The sequence below is a fragment of the Ovis aries genome, chromosome 4, assembly GCF_016772045.2.
Source record: "Ovis aries strain OAR_USU_Benz2616 breed Rambouillet chromosome 4, ARS-UI_Ramb_v3.0, whole genome shotgun sequence".
Lineage (NCBI taxonomy): Eukaryota > Metazoa > Chordata > Mammalia > Artiodactyla > Bovidae > Ovis > Ovis aries.
The window spans coordinates 95,331,366-95,351,015 of record NC_056057.1 but is presented as its reverse complement, the minus strand read 5'-3'; the positions used below and the strand labels follow the sequence as shown (position 1 = coordinate 95,351,015).

Below are 19,650 nucleotides of genomic sequence, written 5' to 3'. Positions count from 1 at the left end.
GCTAATTATACATTAACTGCCCTCATTTCTAGAAGGCTAATAACAAATCCTATTACCATGTTTTAGCTTGCAATCTTTTAAGGTAAGCAGGGTCATGCCAGGTTTAAACTAGGATGAATGACCTCTAAAGAACACCTGGGTAAGGTGGAAAGTGTTTCGAGATTGATATGACAACAAGGGAAATGTTTTTGTTGAACGAGGGTCTCTTTTATTCCTTCTGATTTGTGTAGTAGCATTCATTTCATTCTGCAGATCTCTGCAGTTTAAAGACATTATTGGGAGGGGGATGCAGTTAGGCAGTGGATGAAAGATGATTTTCTAAGATGGCAGAATGCTTTAAAACATTCCATGTTATAAAACTACACCTTTGATCGGTGACCTGGTGATCTGACACTTGGCAGAATGTGTCTGGTATTCCTCCAGGTTTTAATTAGCACCCTATGTCTTTGACATTGCTCTTTCCCACATATGACAGGAATACTTGTTTTTAGCTTGGAATACTTAAAAGTGTAATGCTTTCAATAGTGAGATTAAGTATATCGTGAATATTGCAAAAATGCTTCAAGTGTTTACTAATTCTTACTAATTCCTACTAATTCTGTGTAGAAAGTGTGAGGAGGGAAGAGTTGCTTTTCTGTCTTTAAAATATCCCCATGGACTGACATGGGCTTCCCTGGTAGCTTAGCTGGTAAAGAATCTGCCTGCAGTGCAGGAGACCCCGGTTTGGGAAGATTCCCAGGAGAAGGGAACAGCTACCCACTCCAGTATTGTGGCCTGGAGAATTCCATGGACAGAGGAGCCTGGCGGGCTGCAGTCCATGGGGTTGCAAAGAATTGGACATGACTGAGCGACTTTCATTTTCATGGTCTAACACGAGAACACGCATAAATCTAATGAGTTCAGACCTTTCTTATATTTTATCCACACAGAAGACCCTCTCAGTAAAGTGATTGGATACATTTTTGAGTATGTCATCTAGCATTTTGGTGTGCCGGATATATTAATCTGTTAAAGCATGTTAGCATTTGGTAAACTAAATACAAACCCTGTGGCCAGTTGGTTCTGTATCACGGTACCACAGCAGGTCTTCGTAGTAATCTGCTTCAGTTTGCCACATGTGTGCCCTCAAACAGTTATAGAAATAGGCTTTCCATATTAAGTTAGGTTCGTGTTAGTTAGAGAATATTCCATCTCAAAGCCACTTCTCTTTTCAAGTCCTCCTACCTATCCGAGGGCATGCCTCCTGATTGGCTTTAGTATTCACAGACTGTAAGCAGAAGAAAATTAAAGTTTAAAAAAACTCAAATCCATCATTAGTAGTACAGCTTCTTAGGAGCTGACAAGAGTAGAAAAGTAAAGATCTATTAATTAACCCCAAATTATTCAATAACCTGAGGAAACCTGGAAATTGTATTGGCCTGTTTCAATCTTACAAACATTGACTACATGTATGTTAGTGTGTTTTTATACATACAGATACCACCTGCCTACCCCCCCCCCCAAAAAAAAAACCTGAGTAAGCAAAATGGAATTTATGGTTGGCTTTATTTTGAACATAAAACTGTAAATCCATAGCTTACTTAGCAATATGTTGAATTCTTCATAAGATGAGCAGAGTCAATCACTGGGTTTTAAAAGGTCAGCTGCTGATTTTTTCTGGCAAATCAAGGATAGAAAGTGAAAGAAAGTGAAGTTGCTCAGTCGTGTCTGACTCTTTGCGACCCCATGGACTGTAGTCCACCAGGCTCCTCTGTCCATGGGATTCTCCAGGCAAGAGTACTGCAGTGGGTTGCTATTTCCTTCTCCAGGGGATCTTCCCGACCCAGGGATCAAACCCGGGTCTCCCTCATCATAGGCAGACGCTTTTACCATCTGAGCCACCAGGGAATGCTAAATCAAGGATAATATAGCTTTAATTCCCCAGTGATCTCAGCATATTTAGCCATTAGCTTCAACTATAACGGCCTAAAGCCATGGAAAGAGGAGGTCACAGAGTCAAGAGTCCTAAGCCACCAGAATCTACTCCCTGTGACTTTTGCCCATCTTTTTACCTCTCTGATTGTAAGGAGTACTTTTCCTTTTTTACTCTTCTTTTAGCCCTGCTTCCTATTGAATTACCAAACAGTCAAACACGTTAGGGAGTTGTAGCTAACTCAGTGACTCTCAGCTTGGGAAGCCAAGGGTCCTTCTCTTTGGAGGGAGACAGTCAGTAAAATATAGGTTTGTTTGGATAACATGCTTCTGGAATACAAAGTACTGTAGGAAAAACAAGAGGAACTTGCTCTTGATGGGAAATAACCTGAGTGATTGTATTAAGGACATGTTCTCTGGTTCCAAAGACTAGCGTTTAGAGACTGGAAGCTTGAAGCCAGAGATGATTGTCCTGATGCAGGTCTAGAAAGATAGACTGGGAGACTTCCCTGGGGGTCTAGTGGTTAGGACTTGGCGCTTTCACTGCCATGGCCTGGGTTCAATCCCTGATAAGGGAATTAAGATCCCGAAACTGTGTGCTGTGGCCAGAAAGATAGATTGGATTTGATATAGTTACATGCCAGGGGAAATAGAAGAGGAACTAAAGGCATTTCACTAAGGTAAATAATGAGTCTGGAAAATTGATTGAGTACATGGAATAGAGGAGGAAAGCCTAACCAAGGTCCTTCCAGAGGTTTAGAGCAGTCAAGTAGGTGTTAGGAGAAAGGAATATTCAGGGAAATAATTGTAGGCCATGTCAAGTTTAAGACCAGAAATGTAAAAGACTGGTTTGGTAGTTATCATCATAGACATATTTTCTTTAAAACTGTGAGATGATGAACTTCCTGGAATAAGAGTGTAAAATACACTCTTTATATTAATACAAAGACCACAGAATTCACATTGCTGTACAGGTGGCTGATGTCTTTCCAAACAAGTTTTTCTGTATGTTGTTTGTTCAGCTTTAATAAGAAGGAACCCAGGGCCTTGGGCATCTGAAGGATGGTGAGAAAAGCGGGCGTGAGAGGTGGCATTGGAGAACGGAGGAGGGCTCTTACGGTTGGTGGTACCTGTCCATGACTGTGCTGGACAGTGGTGGTATTTTCTGAGTCACAGCATTTTGGATGTTAAATATGAAAAACAAAGATTATGACGTTTAGGTCTCTAAGAGGACTGCCTGCTTGGTGGTTGTGGTTCCTGGTGGGGCTGACCACGTCAAGCTTTGGCGTCCACAAGGTTTTAACCTGAAGATAGCAGCATGCTTTACAAAAGTTTCCATTTTAATGTTCAAAGGAACTAGAGGAAGAAGAAATAACTTACGGCCACTGGTTCATAAACAGCCAAGAATAAAGCATGAGATAACGTGATTCATCCTCTCCTATGTGTCGTCTCCCTTAAGCCACATACCCATCTTTTAGTGAGTCACCTGGAGTAGGGTGGTTTTACTTTAAGAATTGGTACATTTTTGTGCGTGTGATTCATTTTAATTTTTAATATGTATCACTTGAGAGGGATGCAGGTAACCTGAAATTTCTTCTGAGAAGATGGCATATTTGTATTAATATTTTAGTCTAAATATTTTGGTTCAGTTCAAAGACTATTTTAGAATCATTTCTAGAGATGTATATTTCTTGTAAGGAATTGTGGTATATTGTACTTCTCTTTTTGTAGATGAAGAAATTGAGATGCAGAGAGGAAGAGACCTGCCTTTCCTACTTATAGTTTGGAATGCTTCCACTTGGAGGAAGTGATGGTGATAGCAGTGTGCAGGAGAAAAAAAATGATGAAAGGGTCAGGGAGTGCCCCTAAATTAGAGCCTCTGCAGCAGCTTAGCTGCCAAGACCTAAACATTTTCTTGAGCTAAAGAACCCACCAGCACATAACTCTTCTCATTTGGTCGTTGTGGGTAGGGTAAGTGGTGCATTTCTGTACACATATCACACGCATGCTGATACCAACCAATCCTAAATCAGAATCCCTAGGGTACATAGGAAAAACTCCGTGAGTAATTCTAATGGATGAACATCCAGGACCTAGACTCGCTGAAGAACCATTGCTCTAGACTGAGTTGGGTAACTGCTGCTTTTGGTAAGAGATCAATATGATTTTAATAATTCAGTTCAGTCACTCAGTCATGTCTGACTCTTTTCGACCCCATGGACTGCAGCACGCCAGGCTTCCCTGTTCATCCCAACTCCCAGGGAGCTTGCTCAAACTCAAGTCTGTCCTTCAAGTCGGTGATGCACTCCAGCCATCTCATCCTCTGTCATCCCCTTCTCCTCCCGCCTTCAATCTTTCCCAGCATCAAGGTCTTTTCCAATGAGTCAGTTCTTCGCATCAGGTGGCTAAAGTATTGGAGCTCCAGCTTCAGCATCAGTCCTTCCAATGAATATTCAGGACTGATCTCCTTTAGGATGGACTGGTTTGATCTCCATGCAGTCCAAGGGACTCTCAAGAGTCTTCTCCAACAACACAGTTCAAAAGCATCAATTCTTCAGCGCTCAGCTTTTTTTATTGTCCAACTCTCACAACCATACATGACTACTGGAAAAACCATAGCTTTGACTAGATGGACCTTTGTGGGCAAAGTAATGTTTCTGCTTTTTAATATACTGTCTAGGTTGGTCATAGCTTTTCTTCCAAGGAGCAAGCATCTTTTAATTTCATGGCTGCAGTAACCATCTACAGTGATTTTGGATCCAAGAAAATAAAGTCTGTTACTGTTTCCATTGTTCCGTCTATTTGCCGTGAAGTGATGGGACCAGATGCCATGATCTTAGTTTTCTGAATGTTGAGTTTTAAGCCAGCTGTTTTTCTCTCTCTCACTTTCAAGAGGCTCTTTAGTTCTTTTTCACTTTCTGCCACAAGGGTGATGTATCTGCATATCTGAGGTTATTGATATTTCTCCCAGCAATCTTGATTCCAGCTTGTGCTTCATCCAGCCTGGCATTTCTCATGATATACTCTGCATATAAGTTAAATAAGCGGGGTGACAATATACAACCTTGACGTACTCCTTTCCCTATTTGGAACCAGTCTGTTGTTCCATATCCGGTTTTAACTGTTGCTTCCTGACCTGCATACAGGTTTCTCAGGAGGCCGGTCAGGTGGTCTGGTATTCCCATCTCCTGAAGAATTTTCCACAGTTTGTTGTGATCCACACAGTCAAAGGCTTTGGTGTAGTCAATAAAGCAGAAGTAGAATGTTTTTCTAGAACTCTCTTTCTTATAATTAAATATGGATATGAACCATTAGTATATATGCCTAAACTGAGCTATATGGCTTCCCTGGTGACTCAGATGGTAAAGAATCTGCCTGCAGTATAGGAGACCTGGGTTCAGTCCCTGGATCAGGAATATCCCCTGGAAAAGGGAATGGCTACGCACTCCAGTATTCTTGCATCAACTTAATAGACATGAGTTTGAGCAAACTCCTGGAGATAGTGAAGGACAGGGAAGCCTCGTGTGCTCCAGTCCATGGGGTCACCAAGAGTCGGACACAACTAAGCGACTGAACAACAGAACTGAGCTATGAGGGTAGTAATATTGTTAACATTAATACTGTAAGATCAGGCTGAAGACTCAGTCCTAATGGACTACATTTTGTTAAGTGCTGATTTAGTTCAAGGGAAAAGGAAAGCTGTTTGCTCATCATAAACCATACTTCTCAGGGATCTTGGGACTTGCTTTAAAAATTAAGGTATCCAGTAATGGAGCCAGCTGACTGTAATCTCTAGATTGGGTGATCCATGTCTGGCTCTCTCCTTTTCAAAAAGTGAAAGGTCGGTGTTTTTTAAAAGACTTTGGAACTGATCAAAGTTTTTTTATTATTTACAGTTCTAGGGGGAAAAAATTTTATTGTGATGGATTTTTCCAAAGATGAGTATCTTTATTTGATACTTGGTTTATGGTTTATGTCTCTCCTGCCAAAATGTTTATCTTGAAAGAAGATACTGTGCACATCTGCCTGTTTGAGAGAGGTTTCTTTGGGGAGGGCCCGCTCAGTGGCCAGCCGCTCTGTCAGCCACTCTCAGGAGTGCTTCGCTGCTTTGCAGTGGCTGTGGCCGCAGCATCTTGGCCTCCAGAATCAGCCGTCTTCCCCGAAACTGGGCTGCATACTTTTCTTTTCTGTTCTGTCTTTAGAGGCGTGACTCAGCACCTCTGTAAAATGGATCAAAAGTATATTAATATAGGAAGACAACAGACACAAGAGGGAAAAAGCAATAATTGAGGGTTGTTTTGTTTGGAACAAATACATAGGCAAAGCCATCTATTGATAGCTTGAAAAACTTAAAAGTAGTGGGGAAGGGTATAAAGTCTTTTTCCTGGACCACGTGAAACACCTAGTTATGAGACCTGGTGTCTGCAATATTTCTCAAGTCCTGAAACACTTTTGAACTTACAAAGAGTAAAATCTTCAAGTTTTTTTTTTTTTTTTTTTCCATTTGATAGGAACATTCAGCTGTCAATCTTCTGGGGGCAGCACCTGGAATGCTCATGTGGCAGGAGAGGCCCCAGTTTACTATGCGTGTATATCTGGGGATGGCCTTAGCTCCTTCCTGGGGCTGGGCTACGTGAAGAAACATCTGACAGTTCAACCAAGAAACTCCTGAACATGCTCTGCTTAGAGACCATCCTGTTGGCCTTGAACATACGAGAAGGAAACCCTTCGGGGAGGGGGATATCCAGAGATGTAGGGATCTTGTGCCATCATGGTTGAGAACAATGTTCCTTTATCCACTAACAGAAGCAGCATAGTGCAAAAGCCCAGGTTTGAAACCCAGTCCCATGGCCCCTAACCCCTCTCTCTGCCTCATTTCCCCTGTATGTAAAATGGAGATGGTAATGGTGCCTACCTCACTGGCTGTAGTGAAACGAGTATGTATGTAAGGTGTTCACAGGGCCTGGCTTGTAGTAAGGGCTGTGTAAGTGTACACTCTTACTGCCAGTACTATTACCGTCACTATCGTTAGTGTTATTGTAACTCTGTCTGTGCTGGGATCTTGTTTAAGCTGTGAAACTCGGGGTTCGCACCCCTTGTTTTTTTTCTCAATTTGCTTGGTGCTGAGTCACTTCAGTTGTGTCCGACTCTGTACGACCCATTGGGCTGCAGCCTGCCTGACTCCTCTTGTCAATGGGATTCTCCAGGCAAGAATACTGGAGTGGGTGCCCTCCCTCCAGGGGATCTTCCTGACCCAGGGATCAAACTCTCATCTCTTATGTCTACCTGCATTGGCAGGTGGCTTCTTTATCACGAGCACCTCCTGGGAAGCCCAGTCCAGGGGATCTTCCCAACCTACTGCATTGCAGGCAGATTCTTTACCATCTGAGCCACCAGGGAAGCCCATGAATACTGGAGTGGGTAGCCTATTCATTCTCCAGGGAATCTTCCCATTCTAGGAATCAAATCGGGGTCTCCTGCATTGCAGGCGGATTCTTTACCAGCTGAGCTACCCACAAAATCCCTTAATTTGCTTACCTTTTGACATTTTCTACCATTGCCTTGATAACCCCCTACTAAAAGATAAAGAGAGGAAAAATTTTTTAGACTTGTCATGTTTTATTAAATGTTTCAAACATAAGTTAAAGTAGAAAGTACACATTTATAGGCAAATGGCTATTTTTAAAAGTTAAAAAAAAAGGTTAAGTGTTATTTGAAGTATGAAAAGTAGAAATTACAAGCCTGTTGTAATTTGACATAACTTTAAAAATATTCTTATGCATCATACTGTGTACATCATTGTAACTCTAGAGAACATAATATCCTACAGACTTTTTCTATTCAATATTAGAACATAAGCATTTTTCTCTGTCCCTTAGCTTTACAAACAGTTTTCAATTATTTCGTACCATCAGTTGGTTTATTAAATATGTTGCTTCCTTTAAAAAAAAAATAAAACAGCAGTGAAAAGTCCTGCTGGATGGTTGGGGCTATCTTGGAGGGTCATTTTTGTTTTCTTTTTTGATTAACATACCACATTTGTTTTCTGGTATGTGAGAATTTTACTGTAATGTGGTTCTTTGGAAAGTTAGCCTCATCAGTAACACCAAGTCCCTAACTTGGGGTTGAAGGTAAACCTGCTCTGCATCAGTGTCTGCACGTGAGAACAGGACTGTGCTAGGGGTTTCCCTGGTGGCTCAGATGGTAAAGAATCCACCTGCAGTGCAGGAGACCCCAAGTTCAATCCCTGGGTGGGGAAGATGCCCTGGAGAAGGGGATGAATGGCTACCCACTCCAAAATTCTTGCCTGGAGAATTCCATGGACAGAGGAGCCTGGGGGGCGGGGTCCATGGGGTTGCAAAGAGTTGGACCCGACTGTGCGACTAACACACTTGGCCATCGTGGGATTCCCCATAGATCACTCTCCAGACCTGAGCTGTCCAATATGGGATCTACTAGCCACATGTTATTTAAATTAAGGAGAATTAAATAAAATGAAAAACTAAGTCCTCACAGTCAAACCAGCTATATTTCACATGCTCAGTAGCCACATGTTTCTAGTGGCTTCCATATTAGTAGCAGATCCAGAACATTGTCATCATTGCAGAAAGTTCTAATGAACAGAGCAGTCATAGGCTTTGTTTTGTTTTTCTGTTTCTTGTTTTATTGAAGTATAATTGATATATGACATTTCAGATGTACAGCATGATTTAATGTTTTTATACATGTTGAGAAATGATCACTGCATTAAGCCTAGTTAATGGCTGCCACCATACATACTAAAGGAAAACATTTTTCTTCTTTGTGATGAGAACTTCTAAGATCTCCTCTCTTAGCAACTTTCAAACATGCAGTCCAGTTATTAACTGTAGTCACCGTGCTGTACATTAGATTCCCAGGAGTTATTTATTCTATAGCTGAGAATGTATGCCTTTTACATCCTTTGCTGTTTTGCCCTCCTCAACTCCACTATCTCTGGCATCCACCAGTCTGCTATTTGTTTCTTCTTCTTTTTTCTTTTAAGAGTCCACATGTGAGACCATACAGTATTTGTCTGAATTATTTCACTTAACATAATGCTGTTCCGGTCTATCCATGATGTCATAGAGTTTTTTGAGTGCTCAGCTTTTTAACCTTACAGCGACAAGGACAATCTGCTTCTTGTAGGATTTTTCTAGAGCAGAGGTCAGCAAACTTTGGCTGCCTGATTTTGTATGTAAAGGCACACAGCCACACACATTTGCTTATCAGTTATCTATGGCTTCTTTTGTGCTACATGGCAGAGCTGAGTGTTGAGTAGCTGTGACCGACCAAGTATGGCCCACCAAGCCTAAATTAATGTTTGCTCTGGGCTTTTACGAAAGTTTGCTGACCCCTTTTATCTAGACCAGGGTGTTTGACTGTTAACATTTTGGTCCCAGATAATTATCATGGAGGGCTGTCCTGTGCACTGTATTGTAAGATGTTTCAGCAGCATCCCCGGCCTCTGTCCACTAGATGCTAGTGGCACCCCAACCTCCCCTACTTCTTCCCCCACACAGCTGTGACAGCCAAAGATTTCTCTAGACCTTGCTACAGTGGCCGCAGGGAAGCAAAATCACCCCTGGCTGGGAAACACTAAAATGACGTGGCTTGACAAAACATTCACTTATAATACTGCATGAAAGTGCCCACTCTAAAACAAAGTCCATGAAAAGAGCAGAATAAATTGAAAAGTAGTTCTTATGCTACTATTCTTCAGCATTCCCTCCAGAAACAGAAATGTTTTTTTATAAAACATGGTGAGTAACTTAGAGTGGGCAAAGAGATGGAAGTGCTAAGGTTCCACAGTTCACTGTCTGCTAACTGAGCAGCAAATAGGATGGAAGTTAGAGCATCTCTAAAGTTATGTGGCTGTGTTAAGAAGTTTTCAAGGCCTACTTCCTTCATAAAATGCTAGGTAACTGCAGGGTTTTGTTGTTTTTTCTGTGTATGTGGATGTCATCTCTGTACACTCAGCACCTTATGCTGAATCTGGCAAGGAGGGAGTTAATGTTTATTTAAATGAGTATTAATAAAAGGAGTAAGTTGTTACTTATCTGTTTTACAATGGTTTATGATTTTAAATGGTCCATATAGGTTCCTACCCTCAATGCCCAGAATAATTGAAAAGCTGATTGTATTTACCTCCACTAGAAGTTAGGAGAATTGGATTAAGTGTCAAGGCCCTTAAAATTGTATTCGGTTCTCATGAGACCTGGTGCTTGAATACTTTTCAGAATGGGGATTTCCAAAATCATAGAAAAAGTCGATGCTAAGAAATTAACTGTTCACTTTGTAAGAATGTAGAGTGTTTATACAGTGTTGGGGCACAAGTTTTAATAAACCTTGTGGTATTTCTGAATTCACAGTTGACAGAGTAGAGTGAATTAGAATTGGGACAGTTGCCTTTCATAGAGAATATCAAGTGTACCTTTATCTGTTTCTTCAAATTAAAACTAAATTTTAAAATTGGTGTTGAAATGATATGTAATATAAGTCACATGTAATAGACCACAGTTTTATGGAAAAATATCCATGTAGTTAAATATGTTGGAAGGTAAGAAGCTTTGACTACTGAAGTCAAATGAGTTTTAGGTGAACTTGGCACACTTGATGCATGTGACATACTTCTGTTTGTTTTTCAGATCTTACCAATATATTTGAGTCTTTCCTGCCCCAGTTGTTGGCCTATCCCAACCCCATAGATCCTCTCAATGGTGACGCTGCAGCTATGTACCTCCATCGACCAGAAGAATACAAGCAGAAAATTAAAGGTAAGGCAAATAGCTTAGCCTGGAGACAAAAGAACTTAAGTCTGTTAGGTGTTCATCATTTAAAACCCTTCTTAGTTACTTGTAATTTTTCTTAGGCCTAAAAAGGACAGCCCTGGGCTGAAGCAGAGCTCACTAGCCTCTATAGATTCAAGGGCTAGAGACACCTTTAGAAAGCTGAAGGTTTCAACAAAGAGGAGAAAGCAAAATAACAAAGGATGAGGAAATGGAGACTTACCAGTTGGGTAGAAGCTGGGTAGAAGCAGACGTAACCCTGCCAGAAATCCCTGTGACCCCCCTATCGGAAAGAACTTTTACCTTCACTTGCTTCCTCTTGTCTTGTAAATTAGAAAATTTGCTTGGGGGTAAAGTATTAATTGAAAGGCATAATCTCACATTTTTTAAATACATGAAATCATCTTGGCCTTTCAGGACATCAGTTAACTTTGAGAGTTGGGGAATAATTATTGAATTCATCATTAGATTTTTTAAATAATTATATCATTTTACCCGTTGATTAAAAATTACCCAGTTACCCAAGAACTCTTTTCTTGTTCCCATGCTGGCTTGCTTGCATTTGGGGAAGCTTACATCTAAGGTACTTTTCTCTTGTGCTGCAGGTATTTGTCCCAGCGCTTTGGGGCTGTGGATTTTTCTATTAAAGCTTGAAAATGTGCTGTTGAAGCTGAGATATGTGGCGCTAGTTCGCTCATCCTTTAGGATTTAGAATCCTGTGTTCCCGTTCTTAGGCGTATGTGTGAATGGGACACGAATCTCATTAAAATGAAAGTGGGGTTGTGAAAGGGCCGCTAAAGCTACACACAGGGTTACTGGCATTCGTCACACTCTTTTACCTCTGTACATGTTTGAGAACTGTCATGGTGGAAGGTCTAGACACATAAAGTTCTACAAGAAAGGAGAGGCGTTCAAAGTCCATGAAAACAGGCTCTTCTTAACAAACGGCAGGCATTGGTTTTTACCCAGTTTTTAGCTTGACTTGTTCATCTGCAGAGCTACTCAGAATAGGAGCTTCTGCAAAGTGACCAGCCCCTCCGAGTACATTTGCAAGAGATGGCAGTAGAAATAATTTGAGAGCCCAGAATGCATGGGTCTTCGCTCCCAAATGTGAAAGTATGAGACAGATGGGGCCTCTGGGGCTGTTTGTTGAACAGTATTTTTCCTTTGTTTTCTCATTCTACCCTAGTCTCTTAGGGTATTTGGTACTTTGTGTTGAAATAAAATACAAATAAATCTATTCTAATTAACTTAACCTAAGTCTCAAGTGCTTTGCCAATTAATATCTAATTTATGTAGCCAGAATATTGACATAGCCAAAGAAACATATATTTCAAGAAAACATGTATTTCCTTTTCAACCAGATAAAATTCTGTTACGAGACTGTATTATTTTGACATAAGAATCACTTAGTGTCTGCAATCCACAGATATCTCTATGCAGAGCATGTTTCTACAGTTCTTACAGTCATCATGCCTCTGGCACTTTTCCTGTTTCAGTACATATCTGCTATAGGAACCTAACCTCCATTTCTATCTTCAGGCAGCGAGCTCCAGCTTAGGGGGCTCTAGATCCAAAACATTAGTTTCACTTTGTGTTCCTTAGTGACCTGAGAAGATCATGACTACCAGATCTGAGTGCACCCCAGCTTCCTCCTGTACCTTTATACAAATATATATATTTAAAGCTATATATATATATTTATAGGCATATGAATATACCTTTATATATATATATCCCCATCTTTTCTGGTTCCTCCTATAGGAAGTAGGAGATCCTGTCTTATTTCTCAGACCCAGTCCCCCCACCAACATGATCTTATTCTCCATTTATCCCCTTCCTCTTAGCATTGTTAGTTCTCTTCCTCCTCCTGGTTCCCCACCATCCCCAGACTGTCAGAGATCTCCCCGTGTCAAAAGCCTTCATCTGCTCCTGTGGACTCCTTTAGAGGCCTGCTGTTTATTTCCCTTAATTCTCAAACTTCTCTGTTCCTTCCCTGAAACTCATGGAGTCTAGCTTCTTTTCCCGTCTTCTGCTGAATCCGTGACCTCCTCTCTTCTTCATTTGGGTTTTTCTCAAGACCCATTTTCCTCCCTGCAGCTGTGGTATTTTTACCCCTTGCCTTTCTGAGAACTTTTCCTGTCCCAGACTTCGGTTCGGTCTCTCCCTTCACCGCCCCACTCCACCTACCCATTAGGAAGCTAATTCACCCCTTACTGCTTCAGTGTCAGCGTAGGTAAGTGTACCCTTTCTTACCGTGCGCATGATTCATAGTTAGTTGGTGCTGTTTTATCTTGTAGACATTGAACTGTTTATAGGACGGGGTACCACTGGAGCTTTCCAAAGTTTCAGATACCCAACTGTATCTGCTTCCTTAGTTGGTCAGGGAGAGTTTTCAACCATGCAGAAAAGCAGAATAACTTAACTATGTACCCACTGTCCAACTGTAGCAAACCTGTACCTTTTGCCTTTTTTGCTTCAGATTTTTTAAAAGAAAAACGTAGTTCTATCTGAATGAGTCTCAACATCCCAGCCACTTCCTCCTCCCCAGTGCTTGGGGCGGGGCTGTCTACACCTTTCCCCTGGGGTGGCATCTCCTACGCTGCTTCAAGGAGCTGCTTGAAGGTTCAGGGCAGATACTGCCTTCCTGGCTCTCCAGGACCACAGTCCCTTCCTCCCGCATCCCTTTGCCTGGCACTTAACCCCCTAACTGCTTTTTTGTGTGTCGTCTGCTCATCAGTGACCTTGCTCTTCATTTCTCTGTCTCCTGAAAAGCCTCCTCCCAGTAAGCCCTTAATATAGGATGGTCTCCTTGAATGCACTGATAGTGTGGAATTACAGCATCCGAGAGCAGTGTCACTATGCAGCAACTGCTTTCTGCAAAGAAACAAAGTAGCCAGCCCATCAGAGAGTAAAAATAAAATTTCTAAGACTTCAGTAAACGTTTCTCTCACACTAAGAATTAAGGCAGATTCCTACCTAGCCAGGGACTTTTGAAATCCTGTTTTCAGCATGAAATTTCATGATAGTGAATCTGCAGGGGTGTAAGTCAGAAGCCTGCAAACTTCTTCTGTTAAGGCCCAGATTTGGTCACATATGGTCTCTGTCACATACTCTTCTTTTCTTTTTTTTAAAAACAATCCTTTGAAAATATAAAAAAAACTTTTCCCTGGCCCTGCACCGAATCATTCAGACTTGGCCCATTTACCTTCTCTTCTCATCGCCACCACTCCAGAGGGGGAGCAACCAGCATACGGACGTGAGGATGTGTTTTTCTGGGTGGGAGTCTGTCCTGTCCTTTCATATTATGCGTAGGCTGTTTACTTGAAAACCGTCCGCACCTGGAGCTTTTAGGAAAAGTTTGTTTATTCAGCAGTTCTTAACATTTTTTGAACCAGCAGACGCAGCCTAGGCTACAACGGCGTAAATCTTCAGGTAAATAAATGAATAGGTGGTGAAGTCACACTCAGGCTCTCTGTGTCCCCAGATAGCAGCTCATTCCTGAGCAGATCGAGAGACTGTTTTCACCCACTGCTTCAAAACCTGACAGGCAGGATCTGTTTAGACTAAAACCTACTTCTAAAATAATAGATTTGGGCTGACTATAATTACATAACTGCAACCCTAAAAAATGACGGGGGATTTCCTTATACATGACTATGAAATCATAATTAGCCCTGTTCTGTCTGGGGAGGGGGAGAGCGGTGAATAGTTTATGAATATAGGAAGTAAAAAGAAAGTGTGGGGTTTGCATTTCCCTGGTCCATCAAGTTTGGAGGAGTGCAGCCATATCAGTAGACAGCAAGGAGAGAGGGAGAGCACCTTGGCTGGAGGACGGGGCCCCAGATGTGTGCCAGCTGTCCTGAGCCTTGCTGCCGATGCCAGGGGTGGTCAGCTATCTCATATGTGCCCATGGGAGACTTGAGGATGGTGGTGCAGTATCTGTTCCCCTGCCCATCAAGTGTTCAGCTCTGCCTCTCTTACCAAGGGGGCAAAATGCATAACATCCAGAGACATCTCCGTGTGCAGCTTCCCCCTGTGCTTGTAGTCTAGTGACTGTAATGACTGCCGTCTTTGTCAGTCTGTCCCCCACGCCTGCAGCACAGGGACAGCGTGAGGCTCCCTTGGACTTGGCAGCTTTGGGGGCCACCGAAGCACATGCCTGTCGCTTACCGTGTTTTCTCTTCTCCACCCCCCTGCAGAGTACATCCAGAAATATGCAACGGAGGAGGCACTGAAAGAGCAGGAAGAGGGCACTGGAGACAGCTCGTCGGAGAGTTCTATGTCTGACTTTTCGGAAGACGAGGCCCAGGATATGGAGTTGTAGTAGAAAAAGCACCTGCTTTTCAGAAAGACTATTATTTCCTAACCATGAGAAGCAGACTATAATATTCATATTTAAACAAAGCAATTTTTTTTATTACTAAACAAGGTTTTTATGAATAATAGCATTGATATATATATATTATATATCACCCTTTAGATCTTGATTTCTTGGTCATTTCTCAACCTGAGGTGCATAGCATATTCCCACATTCCATTTTGGTAGCAATATGCGGTCCGAATGCATGCATTGATAAGTCCATTTGGCCAAGTCAGCCTGTGTGCTACTGAACTGTCAAAAGGAATAGCCGCTCTGATAGATAGGCCTGAGTCAAAATAACAGGGAAAAGTCGCTTCTTTTATTGATGGTTCCAAAGAAACAAACCAAAACCAACCAGCTCTCGGACGTGAAGATAGAATAGTGCTTTTTCAAAACAGAAAGGAAAAAATTGGGGAGGAAAAGGCCTGCTGTGGGAGCATTTAGAGCCAGCCACATCAGGATCAGAGCTGCCCCTTCCTGTGCACCCCAGGTGGCCCCACTTCTGTGGAGTAACAATATAAAACAGGGAGCTCATTGGAGTATTGAAACTTAAAACGATTTTTTTCGACTTGGATTTTAAGTACATTTTTATATGTAGATTTCTGCCCTTCTTGCTACCAGGCCCTGCAGCCACAAAGTGTTTTGTTTCTTTTTTGCTTTGGAGAACCTTTTGGAAATGGTTTTGCTGAATCTGATTCTTTTTTCTTGGGGTTAGAACTTATATTCCAGACCATTTTTTGAGAGGACAGGACAGGAGGAGAAAAGTGACTGGGAAGAAGTTTGCTCTCACGCGGCAGAGTCCGCCATCATCGTGCTGTTGGCCACTGTGAGACCGCTGCCCTGGACTGAGAGCTTTAACTTTGAGGGTGCTCGTGGGGGTTTTTGTTTCAAGGTTTCGGGGTGGTGGTGGTAGTGGTGGTTTTTTTTTTTTTTTTTAATTTTGGTGTGTGTGCGTGTGTGTGTATCGTGCTTAGGTTGCACATTTAATCTTCACCTTCCAAGAGATGGCCTCCCCCTTGGACAGCCGCTCAGCGGACCGTTAGACTCGGGAAGAAGACCCAGCTGGCGGCTGTGCCTCCTGGGTCCTCTCACTCACGTTGTGATCGTGTGTTCCCTTCTGCTGGCACTCTTGACAGCAGCCCGGTCATCATCTGCCTGTGGAAAGGGGAAATGGGTATTGCAGACCCAACACACATTCTAAATTTATAATGAGTAATAATTGGAACAAATAAAGGTTCTTGTACCCAAAGTGACTCTCCATGGGAAAAACAGCTTTTTTTTTTCCTGAGACTGAATAGGAGGAAAGGATTCAGAAATACGATATAGACCAGGTTTTGAAGGAAGAGAATTTTCTCTCCTGTATATGTTAAAAGGAAATCAGACAGTTTCAATGCCTGCTAATCAAATGTTTACTCAGCTAACCATGTGTCCAGGTTGCTGGCAGAGTTTCTTTCAGATCTGAGTGTTGCCTGCTGAATTTGGAGAACTTCAGACAGTAGCTCTGTGGAGTTTTGTTTTTGTTTTTTTGCCACAACCAATAGGACAATAGCAGAATTAGCCAATCCTAAAATCTTCTAAAGATGACTTTTGAATGTCCTACTGGGAGAATTTAATCTTTCTTTTTGATGTGTGTTTTTAGTTTAGAAGTGCTATATTCCACAAGATATGAGTCATTGAGGTTGGAAGATACCCTATCTTTTTTATTCAGAAAGCACAATCAATCTTTTCTTTGAAAATCTATATAAAGTACAACCTGCTTTTAGCATGATTATTTTCCTAAATAAAAAGCAAATAATTTACTTATGTTAATTACGGGCATGAAGCAAAAGGTTTTCTTTAAAAAAAAAAATTTTAAAGTGCAGTTAAGTAGGGCTGTGGTTAGTTCATGTACTGAGTTCTCTCTAGCATTTGTGGCTTGTTGGAAGGGTAGTATGAACTATTTAACATGTAATGGTGTACTTTAACTCTTATCTAGCACGTTGTCTTCTCATTACTTGGGGGAGGGAGGGTCTCTGCTGGCACTGTCTAACTTGCTTACCTGCTGAATTAGCAGTTTGCTTGTGCTAAAACCGTAATCTGTAGGTGCGACTTAGGGTAGGCTTAAAGTGCTGGGTGGTGATTTGAGTTCAAACAATAAAAAATTGTATTTTTTCAATATTGTATAAATAATAGTGTTCTAATTACCTTTCAAAAAAAAATAATGTCCGGGTAAAAATTGCTTTTAATCTTGTCAGAGAACAAACAAACAAAACTAGTAGAAGCAAGTTTAGGGAAGGTTCGTGAGCAGTGCCGCAGCTCTACTCCCCAGCTTAAATGCATGTTGGTCTAACAAAAAGACACCCGCTCACCTGCACTCGTGAGCACCAGCGCTAGGAGTCTCTTGGTGGTGCAGAATTTCCCAGTTGGAGATTCACTGGGGGCAGTTGCAGGGGTTCAGAAGCTGATATGAGTGTGGCTGCAGTGTGTGTGTGCACGTGTGTGTGCGCCCACCCAAGTCTGTGTGGTGACGGTGCCTTTAGGCTTCTCTGTGAGCACTAGAAGCTCCTGGAATAGCTGCCCGCATCACGTGGAGCACCCCCACACACACACGTTCTGTTCAAGCCTGTGCTTTCTGGGCACTAACCTTGGTCCCATGCATGTGCTAGGCTCTGTGTGGAGCTTTTCCTTTCCACGGGGAAACTGCCTTTTAGTAAGCTGAACAGACTCCCTTTTTACACTAACTTTTGTGCTGAGAGAGGTAGGAGAGGAAGCTGGAAGAGGGCCACGCTGTGATTCTGAGGACTCTAGGCCCCCAATAACAGATGGTTGAGTGAGTCTGGAGCAAAGGGTGGTATGACACCAAAAGCTATTTTCCACATTGTCCCATCGCAACACTCTTGAGAAGCATCCAGAGCCCCTCAGATAGGCTGCGTATTTTTAAAGGTGGTAGTGGTAGATCAGAGCTGCTTCCGGCAGTCTCCCTTCCCTTCTTTAGTATCCCTCACTTTTGAAATCCTACCTTGTGGTTTATCAGCACAAAGCATTTTGCCCCTGTTCAAATGACCGAGCTCCATCTCTTACCAAACACAACAAACGAGATGGCTGCACCACGGCCCACTGGCCTCCAACCTCCCCAGTACTGGGGCCTCATGGGTTGCTTTTTATGGTAGCCAACCTAAACACTGGCATTTATGCGTTTTTGTCTTCAATTGTATCGTCCTCCTTGAGGTTACTGTGCAGGTTACCAGCGTTTCATATTAGTGAGATAATTATCAGAAGTTGCCATATATCTCTCCAGTACCTAACATTTTTCTTCCACTCCAAAGCGGTTCTAATTGCCAACAGGCTGATCTAAGCTCCAGAAGAGTGTCTCCCTCCGAAGGAATCTTTCTTTCCCCCTCACAAGGCTCCCAGAAGCCCTAGTTGGCCTTGACCTGACGCTTGCTTTTTATTAGGCGTCCTGTTGGGATGGCTGAGAATCATGAGAGACAGAGCCTCTGCTAGCCTCCATGGGGAAGGTGTTAGACACCAACTTTCTGGGAACTAGTGTTTGATTTTTAAGTGGCATGTGACCCTTCTGTGTTCTAGGGACTCAATCAGAAAAGTGAAAGCCATTAACAAAAGTTAGGAGTTTCATTCATCTCATAACTTCCTGCCTGGGTTCACGGCCTTACTGAAATCAAATCATTTCTGATTGGACGCAGACCTGCATTTCTTTGGACTTCTGAATCCATGCTCATATTTTCTCTGGCCACTGAACACCTTGGAGATTCCATTAGGGACTGGATGGAGTGGAGGCCCATTGGGGAAGGGGTGCAGGTTCTCCACTCACCTGAGGAAGGGCCAGGACTCTCTTAAGTCAGCAAATAATCGTCTTGGCTGTGGGCTTGGGAAGAAATGGCCGTTATTTACTGATTGTATTTGGTACATATTGTGTGATACTTGAAGAGATAAAAGGGATTTACCAGCCCTTAATTGAAATCTAAGCTTTTTATCACTTATTTTTTCCTTGCCCCCTGTCCTCCCTTCCACCTTTCTCCTTGCATTGTGATGATCTAGTGGGCACTTCTGTCAACAGGACAAATGCCTCTTCTGACTATAACCTCTTAATAGTTGTGTATAATGAAAACTGTAAACTTTTTTTAAATAAAATGTGTATATACCTTGGCAAATGGCTGGAGCTTCATCAATAAGATAATAGCCCCTGTGATTGCTGATCCCAATTTTTTAAAAAACACCCACCCTGTTCATCTGGTTCCTTTGAGCAGCAGACATTGACTTTTTTTTTTTTTAACTGAGAATTTCTTACAAGGCAGATGACTGGGTTAGTTTGGGAAGGGAGGGTCATGTGTAGGCAGTAGAGAATACCTACAGAGCCCTGTCCCTACGCCTGGACTGGCAGGTGACTGCTGGCTATAAACAGGGCTGTCTTTGCGGTTTCTCTACTAACCACTTGAAAAACCCATCTGTCCTGTAGGCCTAACCCCGTGTGATTCAGCAGGCGTGGCTCCTGTGTTGATCTTCAACCCAAACCTCTAGACCCTGTTAGCTAATCCTGAGCAAAAGGCACCCCCTTGGCCCGGGGTTCAC

At 42.3% G+C, this 19,650-nt stretch overlaps 1 protein-coding gene across 8 annotated transcripts in view; it reads left to right on the top strand.

The window, feature by feature from the left end:
- UBE2H (ubiquitin conjugating enzyme E2 H) overlaps positions 1–19,232 on the top strand; it is a 100,611-nt gene extending 81,379 nt beyond the window's left edge. For 7 of the 8 annotated variants that reach the window (XM_004008057.6, XM_042248824.2, XM_042248822.2 and 4 more), the window contains 2 exons: positions 10,578–10,706; positions 14,921–19,232. In XM_004008057.6, coding sequence (XP_004008106.1) covers positions 10,578–10,706; positions 14,921–15,045 — 254 coding nt within the window. In that variant the 3' untranslated portion in view covers positions 15,046–19,232. Of the gene's footprint in view, positions 1–6,422; positions 11,974–14,920 lie in introns of those variants that run through there. The other variant, XM_060414833.1, reaches the window with a different exon arrangement.
- Positions 19,233–19,650: the final 418 nt, after the last annotated feature.